The 18,586-nt window shown below is 34.4% G+C and overlaps 1 protein-coding gene across 4 annotated transcripts in view; it reads left to right on the plus strand.

The window, feature by feature from the left end:
* Positions 1-18,586, plus strand: part of LOC105495028 (Fas associated factor 1) — a 504,146-nt gene that overhangs the window by 93,385 nt on the left and 392,175 nt on the right. For all 4 annotated transcript variants that reach the window (XM_071093153.1, XM_071093175.1, XM_071093142.1 and 1 more), the window contains one exon: positions 7,301-7,369. In XM_071093153.1, coding sequence (XP_070949254.1) covers positions 7,301-7,369 — 69 coding nt within the window. The remainder of the gene's footprint in view (positions 1-7,300; positions 7,370-18,586) is intronic.

Genomic DNA, 18,586 nt, shown 5'->3' on the forward strand with positions numbered 1-18,586 from the left:
TGGATAAAATGGTGGATCTGCTTTTAGTTCTTTAAGGAATCTCCATACTGTTTTTCATAGTGGTGTACTAGTTTACATTCCCACCAGCAGTGTAAAAGTGTTCTATTTTCACCACATCCATACCAACATCTATAATTTTTTGAGATTTTGATTAAGGCCATTCTTGCAAGAGTAAGGTGATATCGCATTGTGATTTTGATTTGCATTTGCCTGATCATTAGTGATGTTGAGCATTTTTTCATGATTTTTTGCCATTTGTATATCTTATTTTGAGAATTGTCTATTCATGTCCCTAGCCTAGTCTTTAATAGGATTGTTTGTTTTTTTCTTGCTGATTTGAGTTCCTTGTAGATTCAGGATATTAGTTTTTTGTTAGATGCATAGTTTGCCAGGATTTTCTCCCACTCTGTGGGTTGTCTGTTTACGCTGCTGATTGTTTCTTTTCCTGTGCAGAAGCTTTTGAGTTTAGTTAAGTTTCATCTATTTATCTTGGATTTTGTTGCATTTGCTTTTGTGTTCTTGGTCATGAAGTCTTTGCCTAAACCAATGTCCAGAATAGTTTATCCAATGTTATCTTCTTGAATTGTATAGTTTCAGGTTTTAGATTTAAGTCTTTGATCCATGTTGAGTTGAGTTTTTATAAGGTGAGAGATGAGGATCCAGTTTCATTCTTCTGCATGTGGCTAGCCAGTTATTCCAGGATCATTTGTTGAATAGGGTGTTCTTTCCCCATGGTATGTTTTTGTTTGCTTTGTTTAAGATCAGTTGACTATAAGTTTTGGGCTTTATATCTGTTCTCTATTCTGTTGCATTGGTCTGTATGCCTATTTTTATACTAGTACCATTATGTTTTGGTGACCATAGCCTTGTAGTATAGTTTGAAGTTGGGTAATGTGATGCCTCCAGATTTGTTCTTTTTGTTTAGTCTTATTTTGGCTTTATGGGCACTTTTCCGGTTTCATATGAATTTTAGGGTTGTTTTTTCTAGTTCTGTGAAGAATGATGATGGTATTTTGATGGCAATTGTATTGAAGTTGCAGATTGCTTTTGTCAGTATAGTCATCTTCCCAATATTGATTCTACCCATCCATGATCATGGGATGTATCCATTTGTGTCATCTATGATTTCTTTCAGCAGTGTTTTGTAGTTTGCCTTATAGAGGTCTTTCACCTCCTTGGTTAAGTATATTCCTAAGGTTTTTTGTTTTGCAGCTATTTTTAAAGGGGTTGAGTTATTGATTTGATTCTCTGCTTGGTCGCTGTTGGCGTATAGCAGTGCTACTGATTTGTGTATTTGATTTTGTATCCTGAAACTAACACTGAATTCATTTATCATATCTAGGAGCTTTTTGGATGAGTCTTTAGTGTTTCCTAGGTATACGATTATATCATTGGCAGACATCAACAGTTTGACTTCCTCTTTACTGATTTGGATGTGCTTTATTTCTTGTCCGATTGCTCTGGCTAGGACTTCCAGTACTCTGTTAAATAGAAGTGGTGAAAGTGGGCATCCTTATCTTATTCCAGTTCTCAGGGGAAATACTTTCAGCTTTTCCCAGAACTTCAGTATAATTTTGGCTGTGGGTTTGTCGTAAATGGCTTTTATTACCTAAGGTACGTCCTTTCTATGCCGATTTTGCTGAGGGTTTTAATCACAGACGGAAGCTGGATTTTTGTCAACTGCTTTTTCTGCATCTGTTGAGATTATCATGTGATTTTTGTTTTTAATTTGTTTATGTGGTGTATCACATTTATTGACTAGTGTATATTAAACCATCCTGGCATCCCTGGTATGAAACTCACTTGATCATGGTGGATTCTTATTTTGATATGCAGTTGGATTTGGTTAGTATCAGTTGTAATATCTCCCCTTTCATTTGTAATTGAGCTTAGTTGGATCTTTTCTTTTGGTTAATCTCGGTAATGGTCTGTCAGTTTTGTTCAGCTTTTCAAAGAACCGGCTTTTTGTTTCATTTATCTTTTGTATTTTTGTTTGTTTCAATTTCATTTAGTTCTGCTCTGATCTTGGTTATTTCTTTTTTTTTTTCTGTTGCATTTGGTTTTGTTTTCTTCTTGTTTCTCTAGTTTCTTGAGGTATGACCTTAAATTGTCTATTTGTGCTCTTTGAGACTTTTTGATCTAGGCATTTAATGGTATGAACTTTCCTCTTAGTACCACTTTTGCTGTATCCCAGAGGTTTGATAGGTTGTGTCATTATTATTGTTAAATTCAAAGAATTTTTTAGTTTCCATTTTGATTTCATTATTGACCCAAAGATCATTCAGGAGTGGATTCTTTAATTTCCATGTATTTGCGTGGTTTTGAGGGTTTCTTTTGGAGTCGATTTCCAATTTTATTCCACTGTGGTCGGACAGAATACTTGATATAATTTTGATTTTCTTAAACTGATTGAAACTCATTTTATGGCCTACCATATGGTCTATCTTGGAGAATGTTCCATGTACTGATGAATAGAATGTCTATTCTGCAGTTGTTGGGTAGAATGTTCTGTAAATGTCTGTAAGTCCATTTGTTCTAGGGTATAGTTTAAGTCCATTGTTTCTTTGTTGACTTTCTGTCTAGTGCTGTCAGTGAAATATTGAAGTCTCCCGCCATTGTTGTGTTGCCATCCATCTCATTTCCTAGAACTTTTATAAATGGGAGCTCCAGTGTTTGTTATATATATTTAGCACTGTAATATTTTCCTGTTGTACTAGTCTCTTTATCATTATATAATGTCCCTGTTTGTCTTTTTAAACTGTTGGTGCTTTAAAGTTTGTTTTTTTCTGATATAAGAATAGCTACCCTTGCTTGCTTTTTGTGTCCTTTTGCCTGGAATGTCTTTCCCCTTCACCTTAAGTTTATGTGAGTCTTTATGTGTTAGGTGAGTCTCTTGAAGACAGCAGATACTTGGTTGGTGAAACTTACCCATTCTGCCATTCTGTATCTTTTAAGTGGAGCATTTAGGCCGTTTAGTTCATTGTTAGTATTGAGATGTGAGGTGCAGTTACTCTATTGTGCTAACAAATACTAGTTCTTATTCCTCTATCTGACTGTGGTTTTGTACCCATTAACTATCCCATCTTTATTCTCCTCTGCCCACTGCCCTTGCCAGTTGCTAGTTACCATCATTCTATCCAACATTCTCTGTTTTTGACACTTTGTTCCTCTGGTTTTGTAGCTTTTTGTTCATGATATTTTTACTCTATGAGCATGTTTAAGATGATGATTGATAGACTTTGTCTACTGAGTCTGATGTCTGTTTTTCCTCTGTACAGCTTCTGTTAATTTCTCTCTTGAATGGGCCACATACTTTGTTGCTTCTCTGCACACTTTACATATATTTAAATGGACATTTAAAACATACAGTATGATATCTCTGGAGGTTAGATTGGTTCTCATTCTCATGTTTTGTTTTTTTTTTTTTCCGTTGCTTTCTGTCGGTTGCAGTTGTTTGTTTAATGACTTCTAAACTATTTTCGTAACTTTGTTTTCTTTGTTACAAGTGGTTTCTGTCTTAGTCTATTTGTCCATGGTAACAAAATACAGTAGTCTGGTTTGGCTTCAACAAAAGACATTTATCTTCTTGTAGTTCTGAAAGCTAATTGTGTGTCATAAGGGTACCAGCACGGCCAGTTTCTGGTGAGGGCTGTCTTCCTGACTTGCAGATGGCTGCTGTCTTGCTGTGTTCTCACCTGATGGGGTGGTGAGGGAGACGGCAATTTTTTTTTTTTTTTTAATTATTTAGTTTTCCTTTCTAGTCTTTCAAGCTTGAAACAAGTTCTTTGGTATCTCTTCTTACAAGGGCATTAATCTTTTTATTAAATAACTTTTTATTTTTATGAACTTAGGAGTACAAGTGCAGTTGAGTTACATGGACATAATGTAAGGGCACTAATCCTATCATGAAGGTTCTACCTTCATAACCTCATCTAATCCTAATTACCTCTCAAAGACCTCATCTCCAGATACCATCATAGTGGATTTTAGGATGTCACCATAGGAGGATACAGATATTCAATCCATAGTAGTCTCTTGTTTTTAATCTGTGGTCTACTAGTGTTTTGTTTTTCAACTTTTGTTTCAGATTCAGGGGATACAGATAGAAGTTTATTACCTGGGTATATTGTGTGATGCTTGAGGTATGAAATGATCTTGTCACTCAGGTACTCAACATAGTACCAAATAGTCAACCCTTGCCTCTCTCCCCATTCTAGTAGTGCAGTTTTATTGTACCATGTTGCCGTCCATGAGTACCTGATGTTTAGCTCTCACTTGTAAGTGAGAAAATGTGGTGTGTGGTTTTTTCTTTCTGCATTAATTTGCTTAGGATTGTGGCTTCCAGCTTAATCCATGTTGCTGCAAAGGACATAATGTAGTTCTCTTGATGGCTGCATAGTATTCCACAGTGTATACATGCCACATTTTCTTTATCCAGTTCACTGTTGATGGGCACATGGGTTGATTCCATGTCTTTGCTATTGTGAATAGTGCTGCAATTAACATGTGAGTGCATTTATCTTTTTGGTACAATGATTTTTTTTTAATACATACACAGGGATTGCTGATTTAAATGCTGTTTTAAGTTGTTTGAGAAATTTACAAACTGCTTTTGTAGTGACTGAACTAAGTTGTATTCCCACCGACAGTGTATAAATATTCGCTTTATATCTGCAGCCTCACCAGCATCTGTTTTTAAAAATATATATTTTATTAATAGTCACTTTGACTTGTGTGAGATGGTATTTCATTGTAGTTTTGATTTGCATTTCTCTGTGATTGTTGATGTGGAACATTTTTTCATGTTTGCTGGCCATGTGTACATCTTCTTTTGAGAAGTGTCTATTCCTGTCCTTTGCCCATTTTTTAATGGGGTTACTTGTTTTTTCCTTGTTGATTTGTTTAAGTTGCTTATAGATTCTGGATATTACATCTTTGTCAGATGTGTAGTTTGTGAATATTTTTTCCCATTCTGTAGGTTGTCTGTTTACCCTGTTGATAGTTTCTTTTGCTGTGCATAAGCTCTTTAGTTTAATTAGGTCTAACTTGTCAATTTTGGTTTTTGTAACAGTGGATTTTGAGAACTTAGTAGTAAATTCTTTGCCAAGATTGATGTCCAGAATGGCATTTCTTAGGTTTTCTTCTAGATTCTTATAGTTTGAGGTCTTATGTTTAAATCTTTAATCCATCCTGAGTTATTTTTTTATATGGTGAAAACTAGGGGTCTAGTGTCATTCTTCTGCACATGGGTAACCAGCTATTCCAGCACTGTTTGTTTATTCAATAGACAGTACTTTCCCCATTGCTTATTTTTGTAGACTTTGTTGAAGATCAAATGGCTGTAGTTGTGCAAGCAGCTTTATTTCTGGGTTCTCTGTTCTGTTCCCTGAGTGTGTATGTCTGTTTTTGTGTAGATTCCATGCTGTTTTGATTATTGTATCCTTACAGTATAGTTTGAAGTTGGGTAATGTGATGCCTCCACCTTTCTTTTTGCTTAGGATTACTTTGACTGTCGGGCTCTTTTTTGGTTCCGTATGAATTTTAGAATAGTTTTTTTCTAGTTTTGTGACAAATAACATTGGTAGTTTGATAGGAATAACATTGAATCTCTGGATTACATTGGGCAATGTGGCCATTTTAATGATATTGATTCTTCTAACCTGTGAGCATGGAATGTTTTTTATTTGTGTTGTCTCTGATTTCTTTCAGCAGTGTTTTGTAGTTCTCCTTGTAGAGATCTTTCATCTCTTTGGTTAACCATATTCCTAGGTATTTCGTTTTCTTTGTGGCTATTGTAAATGGGATTGTGTTCTTGATTTGGCTTTCAGCTGGAATGTTATTGGTGTGTAGAAATGCTACTGATTTTTGTACATCAATTTTTGTGTCTTGAAACTTTACTGAAGTTGTTTATCAGTTCCAGGATCCTTTTTGCAGTCTTCAGGGTTTTCTAGATATAGAGTCATATTATTTGTGAAGAGAGATATTTCACTTCTTCTTTTCCTATTTAGATGCCTTTTATTTCTTTCTCTTGGTTGATTGCTCTGGCCAACACTTCTAGTACTACGTTGAATAGAAGTGGTGAGAGTGGACATCCTTGCCTTGTTTCAGTTCTCAAGAGGAATGCTTCCAGTTTTTGTCCATTCAATATGTTAGTTGTGAGTTAGGCTCTTACTATTTTGTGATATGTTCCTTTGATGCCTACTTTCTTGAGGGTTTTCATTGTAAAGGGATGTTGGGTTTTATTGAAAGCTTTTTCTGCGTCTATTGAGATGATTGTATGGTTTTTGCTTTTAATTATGTTTATGTGGTGAATTATATGTCAAACCCACCTTGTATCCCAAGAATGAAATATACTTAATTGTGGTTAATTAACTTTTTGATGTGCTGTTGGATTGGTTTGGTGGCCTGAGAATAAAATGCCTACACTGCCACGAGCTGGGTCACCAGAGAATGGCTGACTTTATTAATGTGCCCAGCTTAAAAATGGCATCCTGCTAGTTAATATTTGCTTAGTCTGGTCACAAGTATGTCCTCGTATATTTTTTTCAAGAACAGCACCAGAAGTATAATTTCATATATGTAGTTAATTTTTTTGTGTTTATGTTAAAAGGGTAAAAAGAAATGTGTGAAATTAATTTTAACATTTTTATTTAAGCCAATATGTCAAAAATTTCCATTTCAACATGTATTCAAAGGAAAAATTATTAATGAGATAGCTTACATTTTTAATTTTGATGCTAAGTCTTACCTGGTGTGTATTTTGTACTTATAGCACATCTTAACTCAGTTGAGCCACATTTCAAGGACTCACTAGCCACATGTGTCTAGCAGCTACCAGAGAGCAACTGGTAGTGGCTATCAGACAGCACAGATCTAGAAGTTTTATAGTTTTAGATTTTACTTTAGGTCTGTTACATATTTTGAGTTAGTTTTTATATAAAGTGCAAGGTGTGGGTTGAAATTCATTTGTTATACGTGTGGTTGTCCATCAGAATCTTTGACTAAAAATTGTTCTTGGTAATTGGAGATCATCCTGGGTATCAAAGCTCAAGATTTAAATATACTTTCTTTTGCTGCTTTATTGTCTTTTTCTTTCAGAGCAATGTAAATTTATTTTGTAATTAACGATGTTCATACCATATATGTAAAATGCTTAGAAGTGTTAAACTTTTAGTGTTTTGGCTTTATTTATATACCTATTTGAATTTAAATTACATATTATGCTATTTACATTTTTAAGTCTGATTTACCTCCCCATTTCTAAAATTGTATGTAAAATGCTTATTTACTTTCTTTCTAGGCATGTACTGGCATTGAAAACATTGATGAAGCTATTACATTGCTTGAACAAAATAATTGGGACTTAGTGGTAAGTACTTTTTTCTTTCTCTGACCAGTAATCAAGTTTTATGAATTCTTGAATCTCTTTAATTATTTTTTATAGATGGGTTCAGCACACCATAGCTCATCTATAACTCTAAGCTGAGTTAATAAAGTCTAAATGCCGTATCTTTAATATGGAGTTTATATTTCGCTCAGTATTAAGTTATTATGAATACTTAGATAATTTAAATGACTTTTAAAGTTGTTCTCTTATTTTACTGTGTGTTATGGTTCATCTTCCCATGTAGTATTTTGGTGGAGATGCTTGGAAGGAGAGAAGAGTCAGACTTATCTGACTGTCTGAATAACACATTTGATGTTTCCCCCTCACTTCTGGGGCCTTCACTGATAATTAGTCTTTTCTAAAGCTGTTAAAGTAGTTGCATTCTGCTGTAGTTTTCGTTATAAACTTCAGGCAGTATATTATAGAGGTGGCTTAGTTTTTTCTTTTTTCTTTTTGGCAATAACTCAAAAAGCAAGGCACAGCATAGCACTAAACATTCACCTGTTACAAAGCAAACCAAAAATGGATTGTATAATGGCATTGGAGCAGTATTGGTTGTGTCAGGATGACACAGATGTCTCTTAATGCCTTAGAAATGCTAAGAAAAGTTTAAATTATAATTTTTTAAGAAGTGCTAATTTTCAAAAGTCAAAACTTGGCCGGGTGCGGTGGCTCAAGCCTGTAATCCCAGCACTTTGGGAGGCCGAGATGGGCGGATCACGAGGTCAGGAGATCGAGACCATCCTGGCTAACACAGTGAAACCCCGTCTCTACTAAAAAAATACAAAAAAAACTAGCCGGGTGAGGTGGCGGGCACCTGTAGTCCCAGCAACTCGGGAGGTTGAGGCAGGAGAATGGCGTAAACCCGGGAGGCGGAACTTGCAGTGAGCTGAGATCCGGCCACTGCACTCCAGCCTGGGCGACAGAGCAAGACTCCGTCTCAAAAAAAAAAAAAAAAAAAAAGTCAAAACTTAAGATGTGTACTTATAGAAGTGAGTTTAGATATGTAGGTATATGCATACATGTGTTATGCAGACTTAACATAATTAACTCTTGGTGTCTCTGTGCTTTGTGTAGACTTACTACTTTTTTAAACTCAGAATATGAAAAGCTTTTCTTTTCAGATTGTAAAAGTAATGATGCTTAATGTAATGAAATGAGATGAAAAATTTACAAAGAAAATATTAATTACCTTTAATCCTATCACTCAGATAATAATTATTTCACGTTTTTAAGGTATATTATTCCAGATTATCTTCTATAATTATGTGATTAAATTTTAAAAATGTACAAGTGAGATTGTTTTATACCTTCTGTTCTGTAATCTGCATTTTTCACTTAATTGTGGCTGTTCATCATTCTTTTTAATGTTTGCATAGTATTTCATAGTGTCACTGTAACATAATTAACCGACTAGTCCTATGCTGTTGGGTATTTAAGATTTTTGCAGCATTTTGCTATTATGAACATTACTGTAGAGAACATTCCTGCATGCACATGTTGCATATTTAACCTATTTTTTTCCAGAAGAAATTGAATAAATTCAATTCATAATTGAATTTTTGAGTCAAATTACATGCATATTTTTGGAGTTTTGAATACTTTTAACCAAATGGACTTCCAGATTGGTTTTACTAATTTAAAATTCTACCAACTATGTATGTTTTTGATATTTCCATTTCATTAAACCAATGCTTCCTTATCTTTTTTGTGTTTTGGTACTTGTCAAAATTTAGAAATATTTGTATAGCTTGATCCTAAATTCATGCTTTTAACCATTGTTGCTATACTCCAAGAAAACATGATACAGGTGACAGCTCAATGATTGCCATGTAGAGGAAGGGAGAAAGGGCAGCAGCTTAATTGAAATGATGCTCCCAAGTTTCTCGTCTTGAGTCCTCTTTTGCAATAACAAGTGCTTTGCTTTATTTAGTTGTGTATTTTGGGAGTGTCTATCAGAGAGGCTGATGGAAATTATTGGGGTGGTTAAAAATTCCTCCAACCCCCTCTTGCATGGTACTTGTAAGAGGGATATGGAATAGAGGAAAGGGTGATGGTGGGCTGGGAGTACAAGTCTTTAATGGGGGAATTACCAGTTTTGAGGACGGATGTATGTTCTTTCCTTATCTGCTTCCTATTGGTTCGTGTCCATTAATTTTCAAGGTTAAAACACTTACTGGTAGTGAATATTTTATCAGTATAGCCTATGCAGAATATTGCAAAAGGAGAATTTTCCCAGATAATGTTGAATAATTGAATGGTAAGGTACTCTTTTACTATTTCTGAGTTATTTTATTTTGGAAAATATTCTAACGACACTTGGGTTTAAAACACTGGTGTTATATTTGTGCAGAAATGCAATCATACACTGTATCAGGCCCAAGCAAAAACATCAGGCTGTCTTTCAGATCCTTAAATTTTGACTTTCTTTTGAGATATATCTATCTCCCAGCTGGCTTTTCTTCATAAGTAATTCACTTTTATTCACAGTAAAGATTTCTTGTGCTTTGTGACTATCTTGTGTGTACATTTGATCACTTCTCCTGTTTTCATACAGCATTCACTTTGTTGTTTTTTAAAAATGAAACTTAAATATTTTGAATAACCCATCACTAGTTTAAACTTTTTAGTAGCATCATGGAACTTTACATGATGTCCTCTATATTTTGCCTGTGCATTATATTTTGTGTTTCTAAATTATGACTGTCACTGATCTGCATTTTCTAGGGTTTACAGAACAGTTTGCATTAATTGAGTTTTAACCTGGGACATATCTGTATTTTATATTTCCTGCACATATCACTTGGACCTCTCTCCTCCAGTGTTTTTGTGCACATTTTTGCTAGGGAAATGTAAAGGAATCTGAGTTAGGCACTACAGTCTGGAATTGTGATGAACTTAAAAAAAATCTAATCAAAAAATGCATTCAGTGAGCGTTGAGTGCTTACAGTGCATCCAGATTTTTGCTGGATACAGTGGGGGCTTAAAAAATATAACAAGATATAGTCTCTAACTTTGAGAATTGTGCTGAGAAATCAATAAGACACAAGGTCTCTGATCCGTGTGTATTACACAGGTTGAGTATTCCTTATCTGAAATGCTTGGGACCAAAAGAATGTCCAGATTTCAGATTTTTTCAGATTTTGGTAAATCTGAAAATTTAAATATACATTATACTGTTGAATATTAGTATCGCTAATCCAAAAATCTAAAATCCAAAATGTTGTATCGAGCATTTCCTTTCAAACATCATCCATAATGTTCCATTGAGCATTTCCATTCGAACATCATGTTGGCACTCAAAAGATTTAGGATTTTGGAGCACTTTGGATTTTGGATTTTTGGATTAGGGATGCTCAAAGTAACTTCCTAAAAAAATGGTGATTGCAAATATTTTAGTTATTTTGTAGATCTAAACACACAACAGTTATTCTATATGAATATAGAGCCCAGTCCTAGGAGTTCTGATTATTAGTCACCTTCCCAGACCTGGCACATTATTTTTGTTGTGTGGGCTGCTGTCTGCAAAAGAGGTATTCCAAACTCTATGTTTTAAGTACTCCACAGTTGGCTCTACTTATTTTGGGGTAACTGCAGGTTAGATTATATATATCAAAATTCTGAAAACAAAGTAACATGTACTAATACTTTTAGGAAATGTCTCAGCTTACTGTTTTACTTGACAGGAACCCCGTAGGTCTCTCCCAAAGTTACCTCCCTCTGACTGTTACCATTTTTCACATGTCCTGTGCTTAGAGTTAAGAGAAGATGAATGTCATTACAGTTGAGATTCCTCCCTTGAGATGAGTATTTTCCATTTATATCCAGAAAGGTAAGTACATAAGGAAGAACTAGTGACAGTGAGTTAGAATCTTTTACCAAAGGGCTTTTTCTGTGGAAGTGTGCTACATGGACATTATAAATTCTAATCTGGGCCCCAGAATTGACCCATGTCTCACTTTCTGTTTTCACTATAGAAGAATTTGGGCCAGGGGAGAATAAAAATTTTTATTGCTTGTGTAATTTTGACTAATCAAAATGCTAGCTATAGTGGTAAACACACTGCATTAATTGAATGAACAGCCCTGGCTTTTCAGACTTCTTAGTAATTTATTGAATGTGGCCTTGGCCAAGTTACTTCTCTCTAACTTCTGAATTCCTCATATAAAATAAAAGGTTTGTACATTAGATTATACTCAAGCTTCCGTGATATATGAAGTATTTCTGAAGGATCTATTATGTCCTAATTTTTTGTTAAAATTCAATGAATAGCAGTTAATTATAAATAGTAGTACAGATTTTTAATAGATCTTCATAAGTTTGAAACATTTGTACACATACTATTAAAAATTATTTAAACAACTTTATAGTGTAGATGATGGCAGGAGAAGATGGTCTTCCAGTTATTTTACACACGATCTCTAGATATGAAACTCCTTCAATAAATTAAAATTTCCGATAATCTCTAGCAGATCCAGGGAAAGCTATCTGACATATACTTGATAACCCAACGTTAAGTGAAATAAAGTGAAAGTAAACATTAACCTAGCCATACTACATTTTAAGTACTCGATGCTCTTAGGAAATGATTTTTGAACTTTGCACTCAGTTTCTGCTGTAGTTTGCTGCCTGTGCTGACATTGCTGTTTTACTGAAGAAAGACTCTATTCAGAGTGCTTATATTGATCTTTAACTACGTTTCAACCTACAAGAGTAAAACAAATCTGCATATGTATTTCTATATTGTCATTGAATTTTTAGTCCTCGAATGTAATTTTGTACTAATAGAAGCTTATAGTACAGTCATATACACTGAAGAGTCAAAACTAGGGAAAATTGTACTGCACATAATCTGCCTCATTTTAAGATCCATTGAGGTACTTTGAGAAATTTCCTCCAATTTTCACTTTTGAAGAAGCATATCTTAATGATTGCCCTAAAATTTCATGCAACAGTTTCTTCCGCTACTCTGCTCAGGATGTGGCTGTAGAGGTCCTCAAATGTACACTGCTTTTCTACTTTCTACAGTGTTATGGACACCTGCAGTTTTATGAATGAATGGACTATTGATAATAATAAGTCTCTGTCCTCATCCGAAAGCAGCCAAGCATTGAGCACTGCCCTTCATCAGTGGCCATCAGACACTGGTTTATATTTGCACAGATGCTTGCTATAACAAAAGATAAGTTACTGTGAACGAATAGCTCATCATATCAATTTCTGCTTCTTTGCTACAACGCATTATTTACAAAATTTTTCAATTTCTCTGTTTTTAACCTGACAACCATTCCATCTTCTATTGTCTCTTCTTTAATTGAGGGTTTATTTTGTGTTAGGCATCATGTCAAGTGATACACTTACATTATTTCACTCAATCCTCACAGCAGTCCCCAAAAGTAAATAGGTAAATGTTAGTTTTATTATATGGATGAGAAACTGAGGGCTAACGAAGTTAAGTAAACTGTCCAAGCTCATATAGCTGTTAAGGGATAGAGTTTTGAACCCAGGCCTGTCAGTTCATGAGGAATTGTCATAGTGGTAAACCACATTTTAAGATTACTTACCACATTTTCCCTACCTAGTATGCTATTCTTCTCTGTACTAGTTTTTTTCTTCCTACCACTTATAAATAATGTCATGTTGAGCTTTGGCTGTAATCACATAGTGGTGCTTTACTCTAAATACATTTCTGCTTTGTTGTCACATAGATTCTCAGTTCTAGAGGAAGGGAATTGTGTTTCTTATTAATTTTGTCTGTGACACATAGTAATTGCCTAATGAATACTTGACTGACTGAGTTTATTATTAGCAAGCGTATTTTTAGGTCTGTTCTTTCTCATTTGGATATTTGAACGTCTTTGCTGTTAAGACTTCTGACTCTTGATGATATTACTTTTCCTTGTCTGGCAAACATAAGGTTTGAGGAAAGAGCGGGATAACCCAGACACCCAAGGAATAAGAAAGGGCTAGTTTTAATATCTAACTAGTAAAATTACATGAACTCTACCTATTGTGACTTTTTTGAGAAATACTTTTCATGAATCTTTTCTTTGCAGTTTTTTTCTAAGCATGTCATACAAATCTTTTTTTCTTTCCTATTTATATTTGGTTGTGCCATTCTACTATAAGGAAAGCTCATTATATAGCCTAACCTATTTGAAAGTTTTTATCAGTTCTGATTCTCAGGAGAAAACTTAGGGTGATAAAACACTGCCAAACTGTAATTAAATAGGTATGAAAGAATTTTTTTTTTTTTTTTTTTACCTTTCCGAGGAAAATCTGTTTTTAGAAACATGAAATTCTCAATTTACTAAACTCACATTGGTTTGCCTGATCAAATTGAAACCTTTTGAGGTTCACAATTTTTCTTGATTGCAGTTTTACCTTTTGCTTATTTCTGCATTGGATCTTGCTCTACCTGTTGTATCACTTTTCCTATAAATATAATCTAGTTCTAGAATTACTTTATTGCAAGAAAGAAACATCTGCTTTATAAAATCTATGGTAGACAACAGTTCAGAGGCTTTAGGACCCACTAAAAATGTGTCGTGTTAATCATCTAGCAGAACATGCTGGTGCTCATGGTTGAATGCAGTTTGGAAACGTGGCTAATATTTACTGTTTTTTGATAGCTAGTATTATGTAAATTGACAGTATAAATGTATGTTTTATAAAGTAAACTAAATGAAATAGGGATTCAGCTCACAGCTGGAAAAACAATTTAAAGGCTTTATGCTAATTCTGAAAGAAGTAGCATATGCTACTTACGACTTGGACGTTTAAAAGAAAATAAAAATTTAGACTCAGTACAGTGGTTCACACCTATAGGCCCAGCACTTTGGGAAGCCAATGCGAGTGGGTCACTTAGTTTGAGAGCAGCCTAGTCAACGTGGCAAAACCTCGTCTCTACCAAAAAATACGAAAATCAGCCCCGCGTGGTGGCACATGCCTGTGGTCCCAGCTACTCAGGAGGCTGAGATCGCTTGAACCTGGAAAGCAGAGGTTGTGGTGAGCTGAGATCGCACCATTGCACGACAGCCTGGGTGACAGAGTGCGACTGTGTCTCAAAAAAAAAAAAGAAAAAGAAAAATGTAAATTGCTCCGTTTTTAGGATTGTTCATATCAATCAGATGCACTGTGTACTTGATATTTTTTAAAGCTTACTAACCTACAAGTTAGCTTGATTTAATTTATTTCTATTACTGGAAGTTTAAACCAAATATCATTGTAGCAAAATCAATGGTGTAGCACGTCTGTAAATATGATGACTTGGCAGTTCTTCCTGCTAGTTTCAAGAATCAGCTGACATAAATCAGTGTGTACTTGGAAAAGAAAAAATAATATGGCAGTTAAAATTCCTGTTCATACTGTCAGTTTTTAAAAAAATTTGCTATTTAATGGTAATATAATTTCTTAAAATTTCTAGTTATACTTCTATATCTTTAAGTAAAATATTAAAGTATTCATGTACAAAATTTCTATTTCCTACTTATACCTGCCAGGTTCTCATTTTTTTATCTTTTAATAATCTGTTTTTGGATTTGATTTAATTTGATGCTTTAGTTATTTTTTAATATTTTATGTTTTTATATTACGCTCATCTAAATACTTCTTTATCTCTTGTGCATGTACTGAATTTCTCTCAAACACATACTCACTCTATATCTTAAAGAGCCAAGTTTAAAATTTATCTGTGTGGTAAATGTAATTCTTCAGATTCCAAGGCATTCTAAGATTAATCTTTGTGTACATACATCTGCTTTAGTTACAAGAAACTGAATAGTGGAATTGTTCTTTAAAGGCCTCTGTTACTGAATTTGAGCTTTCCTCTTTAGCTTAATGTTGAAAGCTCTAGCATTTAACCCCTCCTCTTCATCATGAATGAGTTTCCGTAACTCCTGAAGTATGTATAGCTTCGTAATCCAGCTAGTTAGCCTGTATTCTCAGATATGCCATATATATTTCTACCTCTTAAGTTTTTGCTATTATAGGTCTCCCTTGGATGTTTTCCTCTATTTCTTGTTAACCATTCAATTTTTTTTTCGTAGCTCCTAACCCTTCAGGAACTGTCCAAATTTCATCTTTCTTTTAAAGCTGACCTGAAGTCTTATCCCTTTTATTCCTTAACAGACTATTCTCTTAGTGGGGACACCTGACATTATTTTATTGCCTCTTTCCCTCACCCAAGTGTACGTGCCTGTGCGCATGCACACACACAATTCTACATTTAAAGAGAATGTGTATTGTTGAAAGGATTTAAATGATTTCCAGCTAGGGTGTGTAAGGAAGAGCTGTATTGATAAATGTACACTTTGATTCATAGATATAGCTGGGGAAAAGCATTATATGATACCTTTAATAAAGCCATGACTAGTGGCTGTGTAGATGTCTTTGAAGGTATTTAAGTAGCTCTAATATAATGCTATGTTGTTACCAAAATGTTGGCATTTTGACTTTTTTTTTTTTTAACAAGGATATTTATTATGTTTTACGGATGCCAAAACTGACGTATAGTTCTAGAGGTTAGTAGTCTATATAGTCTAGAGGTTAGTAGTCTATATAGTCAGTCATTCTATAAAGTAGACTATAGTCTATATAGTCTGTATAAACTAAAATATAGTCTATATTTTAGGAGTATGGCAAGTCCAGAAGCACTCTCACAAGTTCTATGCTTGAATTTTTGGACTTATTTTTTTGTTAGTAATTTATTTACTGCACAGAGGATGAATATGTTAAAATGTATAATGAGTGATAGCAGTGTGTTTAGAACGCAAGGATATCTAAAAATGTAAAGGAACTACAGAAAAATTGCAAAATAGTGTAGAGCTCTCAATACCCTTTTTCATACTTCTGCTGATATTAACATCTTATAAATACAGTACACAGCAATTGACATAGTGCTATTGGTAATTTTCTTTTCTTTTCTTTAATTTTTTTTTTTTTTTTTTGAGATGGAGTCTCACTCTGTTGCCCAGGCTGTGGTGCAGTGGTGCGATCTTGGCTCACTGCAACCTCCGCTTCCTGGGTTCAAGCGATTCTCCTGTCTCAGCCTCCTGAGTAACTGGGATTACAGGCATGTGCCACCAATCCTGGCTAATTTTTTTTTTTTGGTATTTTTAGTAGAGGTGGGGTTTCACCATATTGGCCAGGCTGGTCTCGAAGTCCTGACCTCGTGGTCTGCCTGCCTCGGCCTCCCAAAGTTCTGGGATTAGAGGCATGAGCCGCCATGTCTGCCCTAGTACAATATTATTAACTAAACTACTGACCTTATTTGACTATTACTAGATTTTCTACTAATGTGCTTTTTCTGGTTCAAGATCACATTTAATGTCCACAGTGCATTTAGTTGTCACGTCTGTGTAGCCTCTTCCAACCTATGCTAGTTCTTCAGCCATTCCTTGTTCCATGACCTTCACACTTTGAGAGATTACTGATCAGGTATTTTGGAGCATATTCCTCAGTTTGAGTTTGTCTGATGTTTTTTCATGAGAGAGTGAGTTTATGCACTCTTGGAAAGAGTATCACAGGTGTGATTTTGTATTTTTCTCAGTGTAACAGGAGGTACGTGATATCAGTATATGTTATTACTAGTGCTGTTAACTTTGACATGTGGTTAAGATAGTGTCTCCCAGTTTTCTCCAATGGAGAGTTACCATGCTTCCCTTTGTAATTAGTAAGTATCTTGTGGGAAATATTTTGAGACTATGCAAATATCCTGTTTCATATTAAACTTTTGCCAGTGAATTTTTTATTCTCCATTGGCATAATTATATCTCTTAAAATTATTTTTAGTAGTTATCCTAGGTTTTACAATATAATCAGACAGAATCTACAGTTAGGTAGTAATACTGCTTCATTTAACAGCCTTATACAGCATTGTATTTCCAATTCTTCTCGCACTTTTTTTGTATTTTTGTCATGCAATTTACTTTTGCATATGCTGGAAACATAATATTTTGCTACTGTTTTTACTTCTGGTAGTCAGTTATCTGTTCAAGCAATTAAATACAGGGAGAAAGTTAATTTAATTTAATTTTATTATCATTTGGTTTATTTCCAGTGGTTTTTTAAAATTATTTTTTTGGTATAAGTTTAAGTTTTTGTCTGGCATACTATTCTTTCTGGGTGAACTACTTTAGCATTTCTTGTAGAGTACATTTGTTGGCAATAAATTCTCAGTTTTTTGTTTGGGGAAGTTTTTATTTCTTCATTTTTGAAAGATGCTTTCACTGGATATGGGATTTTTTGTTGACAGCCTTTTTAAAGACTTTTCCTTGTGTTTGTTTTTCATAGTTTGAATATGATATGCCTAGAGGTGTGTGTGCGTGTGTGTGTGTGTGTGTGTGTGTGTGTGTATGTGTGTTTCTAAAGCCTTATAGCCTTGGGTGCTGTTGGTGCTCTTGGATCTGTGATTTTGAAATATTTTTCTTTTTTATTGAGGAGAAATTTATATAATATACAGTTAACCATTTTAAAACATACAATTCAGGGATATTTAGTGTATTCACAATGTTGTGAGCCCACCAGCTCCCTCTAGTTGGTTTTGAAAATTCATGGTTATTTTTTTCTTTTCTTTCTCTCTCCTAAGATTCTGACTATGCATATATTAAATAGTTTGTTTTTTGTGGTACAGCTTTTGTTTGTTCTTTTCATTGTGTTTCAGTTTGAGTAATTTCTGTAGCTCTAGTAATTTCTATGGCTCTATCTTCAATTTCACTTATTCTTTCCTTGACTGTGTCAGTTCTACTGATGAGCCTGTTGTGGACATTCTTCATCTCTGTTACAGTATTTTTTTAAAATTTCAAGCTAAGTTTATGTTTCTTTGCTCTAATTACCCATCTGGTCTTAGGTGTTGTCTGTTTTTTCTATTTGAGCCTTTAACATATTAATCATAGTCATCTAAAATTTCCCGTTCTAACATCTGTGTCCTCAGTTTTTTTTTTATTTCTAAAATCAAGTTTATTACTCAAAGCAAAATTGCCCATATAATTAATACATTAGTCTTCAATTTTTATTTCTGCATGGTTATGCAGTCTGAATGACTAGCTCACAATCCTGATTGGTATTACAAGTTTTGCTCTTCAAAATGGTGTTACTGTTGTAAGGGGAAAAGTCCTCACTGACAAATGGCACTAATGAAAACAAAATCAAGAATGATCGCTGGTGCCACAAATTACAGAGAAGCTGTCAGTGAGCACT

This window comes from Macaca nemestrina, chromosome 1 (genome assembly GCF_043159975.1).
Source record: "Macaca nemestrina isolate mMacNem1 chromosome 1, mMacNem.hap1, whole genome shotgun sequence".
NCBI lineage: Eukaryota > Metazoa > Chordata > Mammalia > Primates > Cercopithecidae > Macaca > Macaca nemestrina.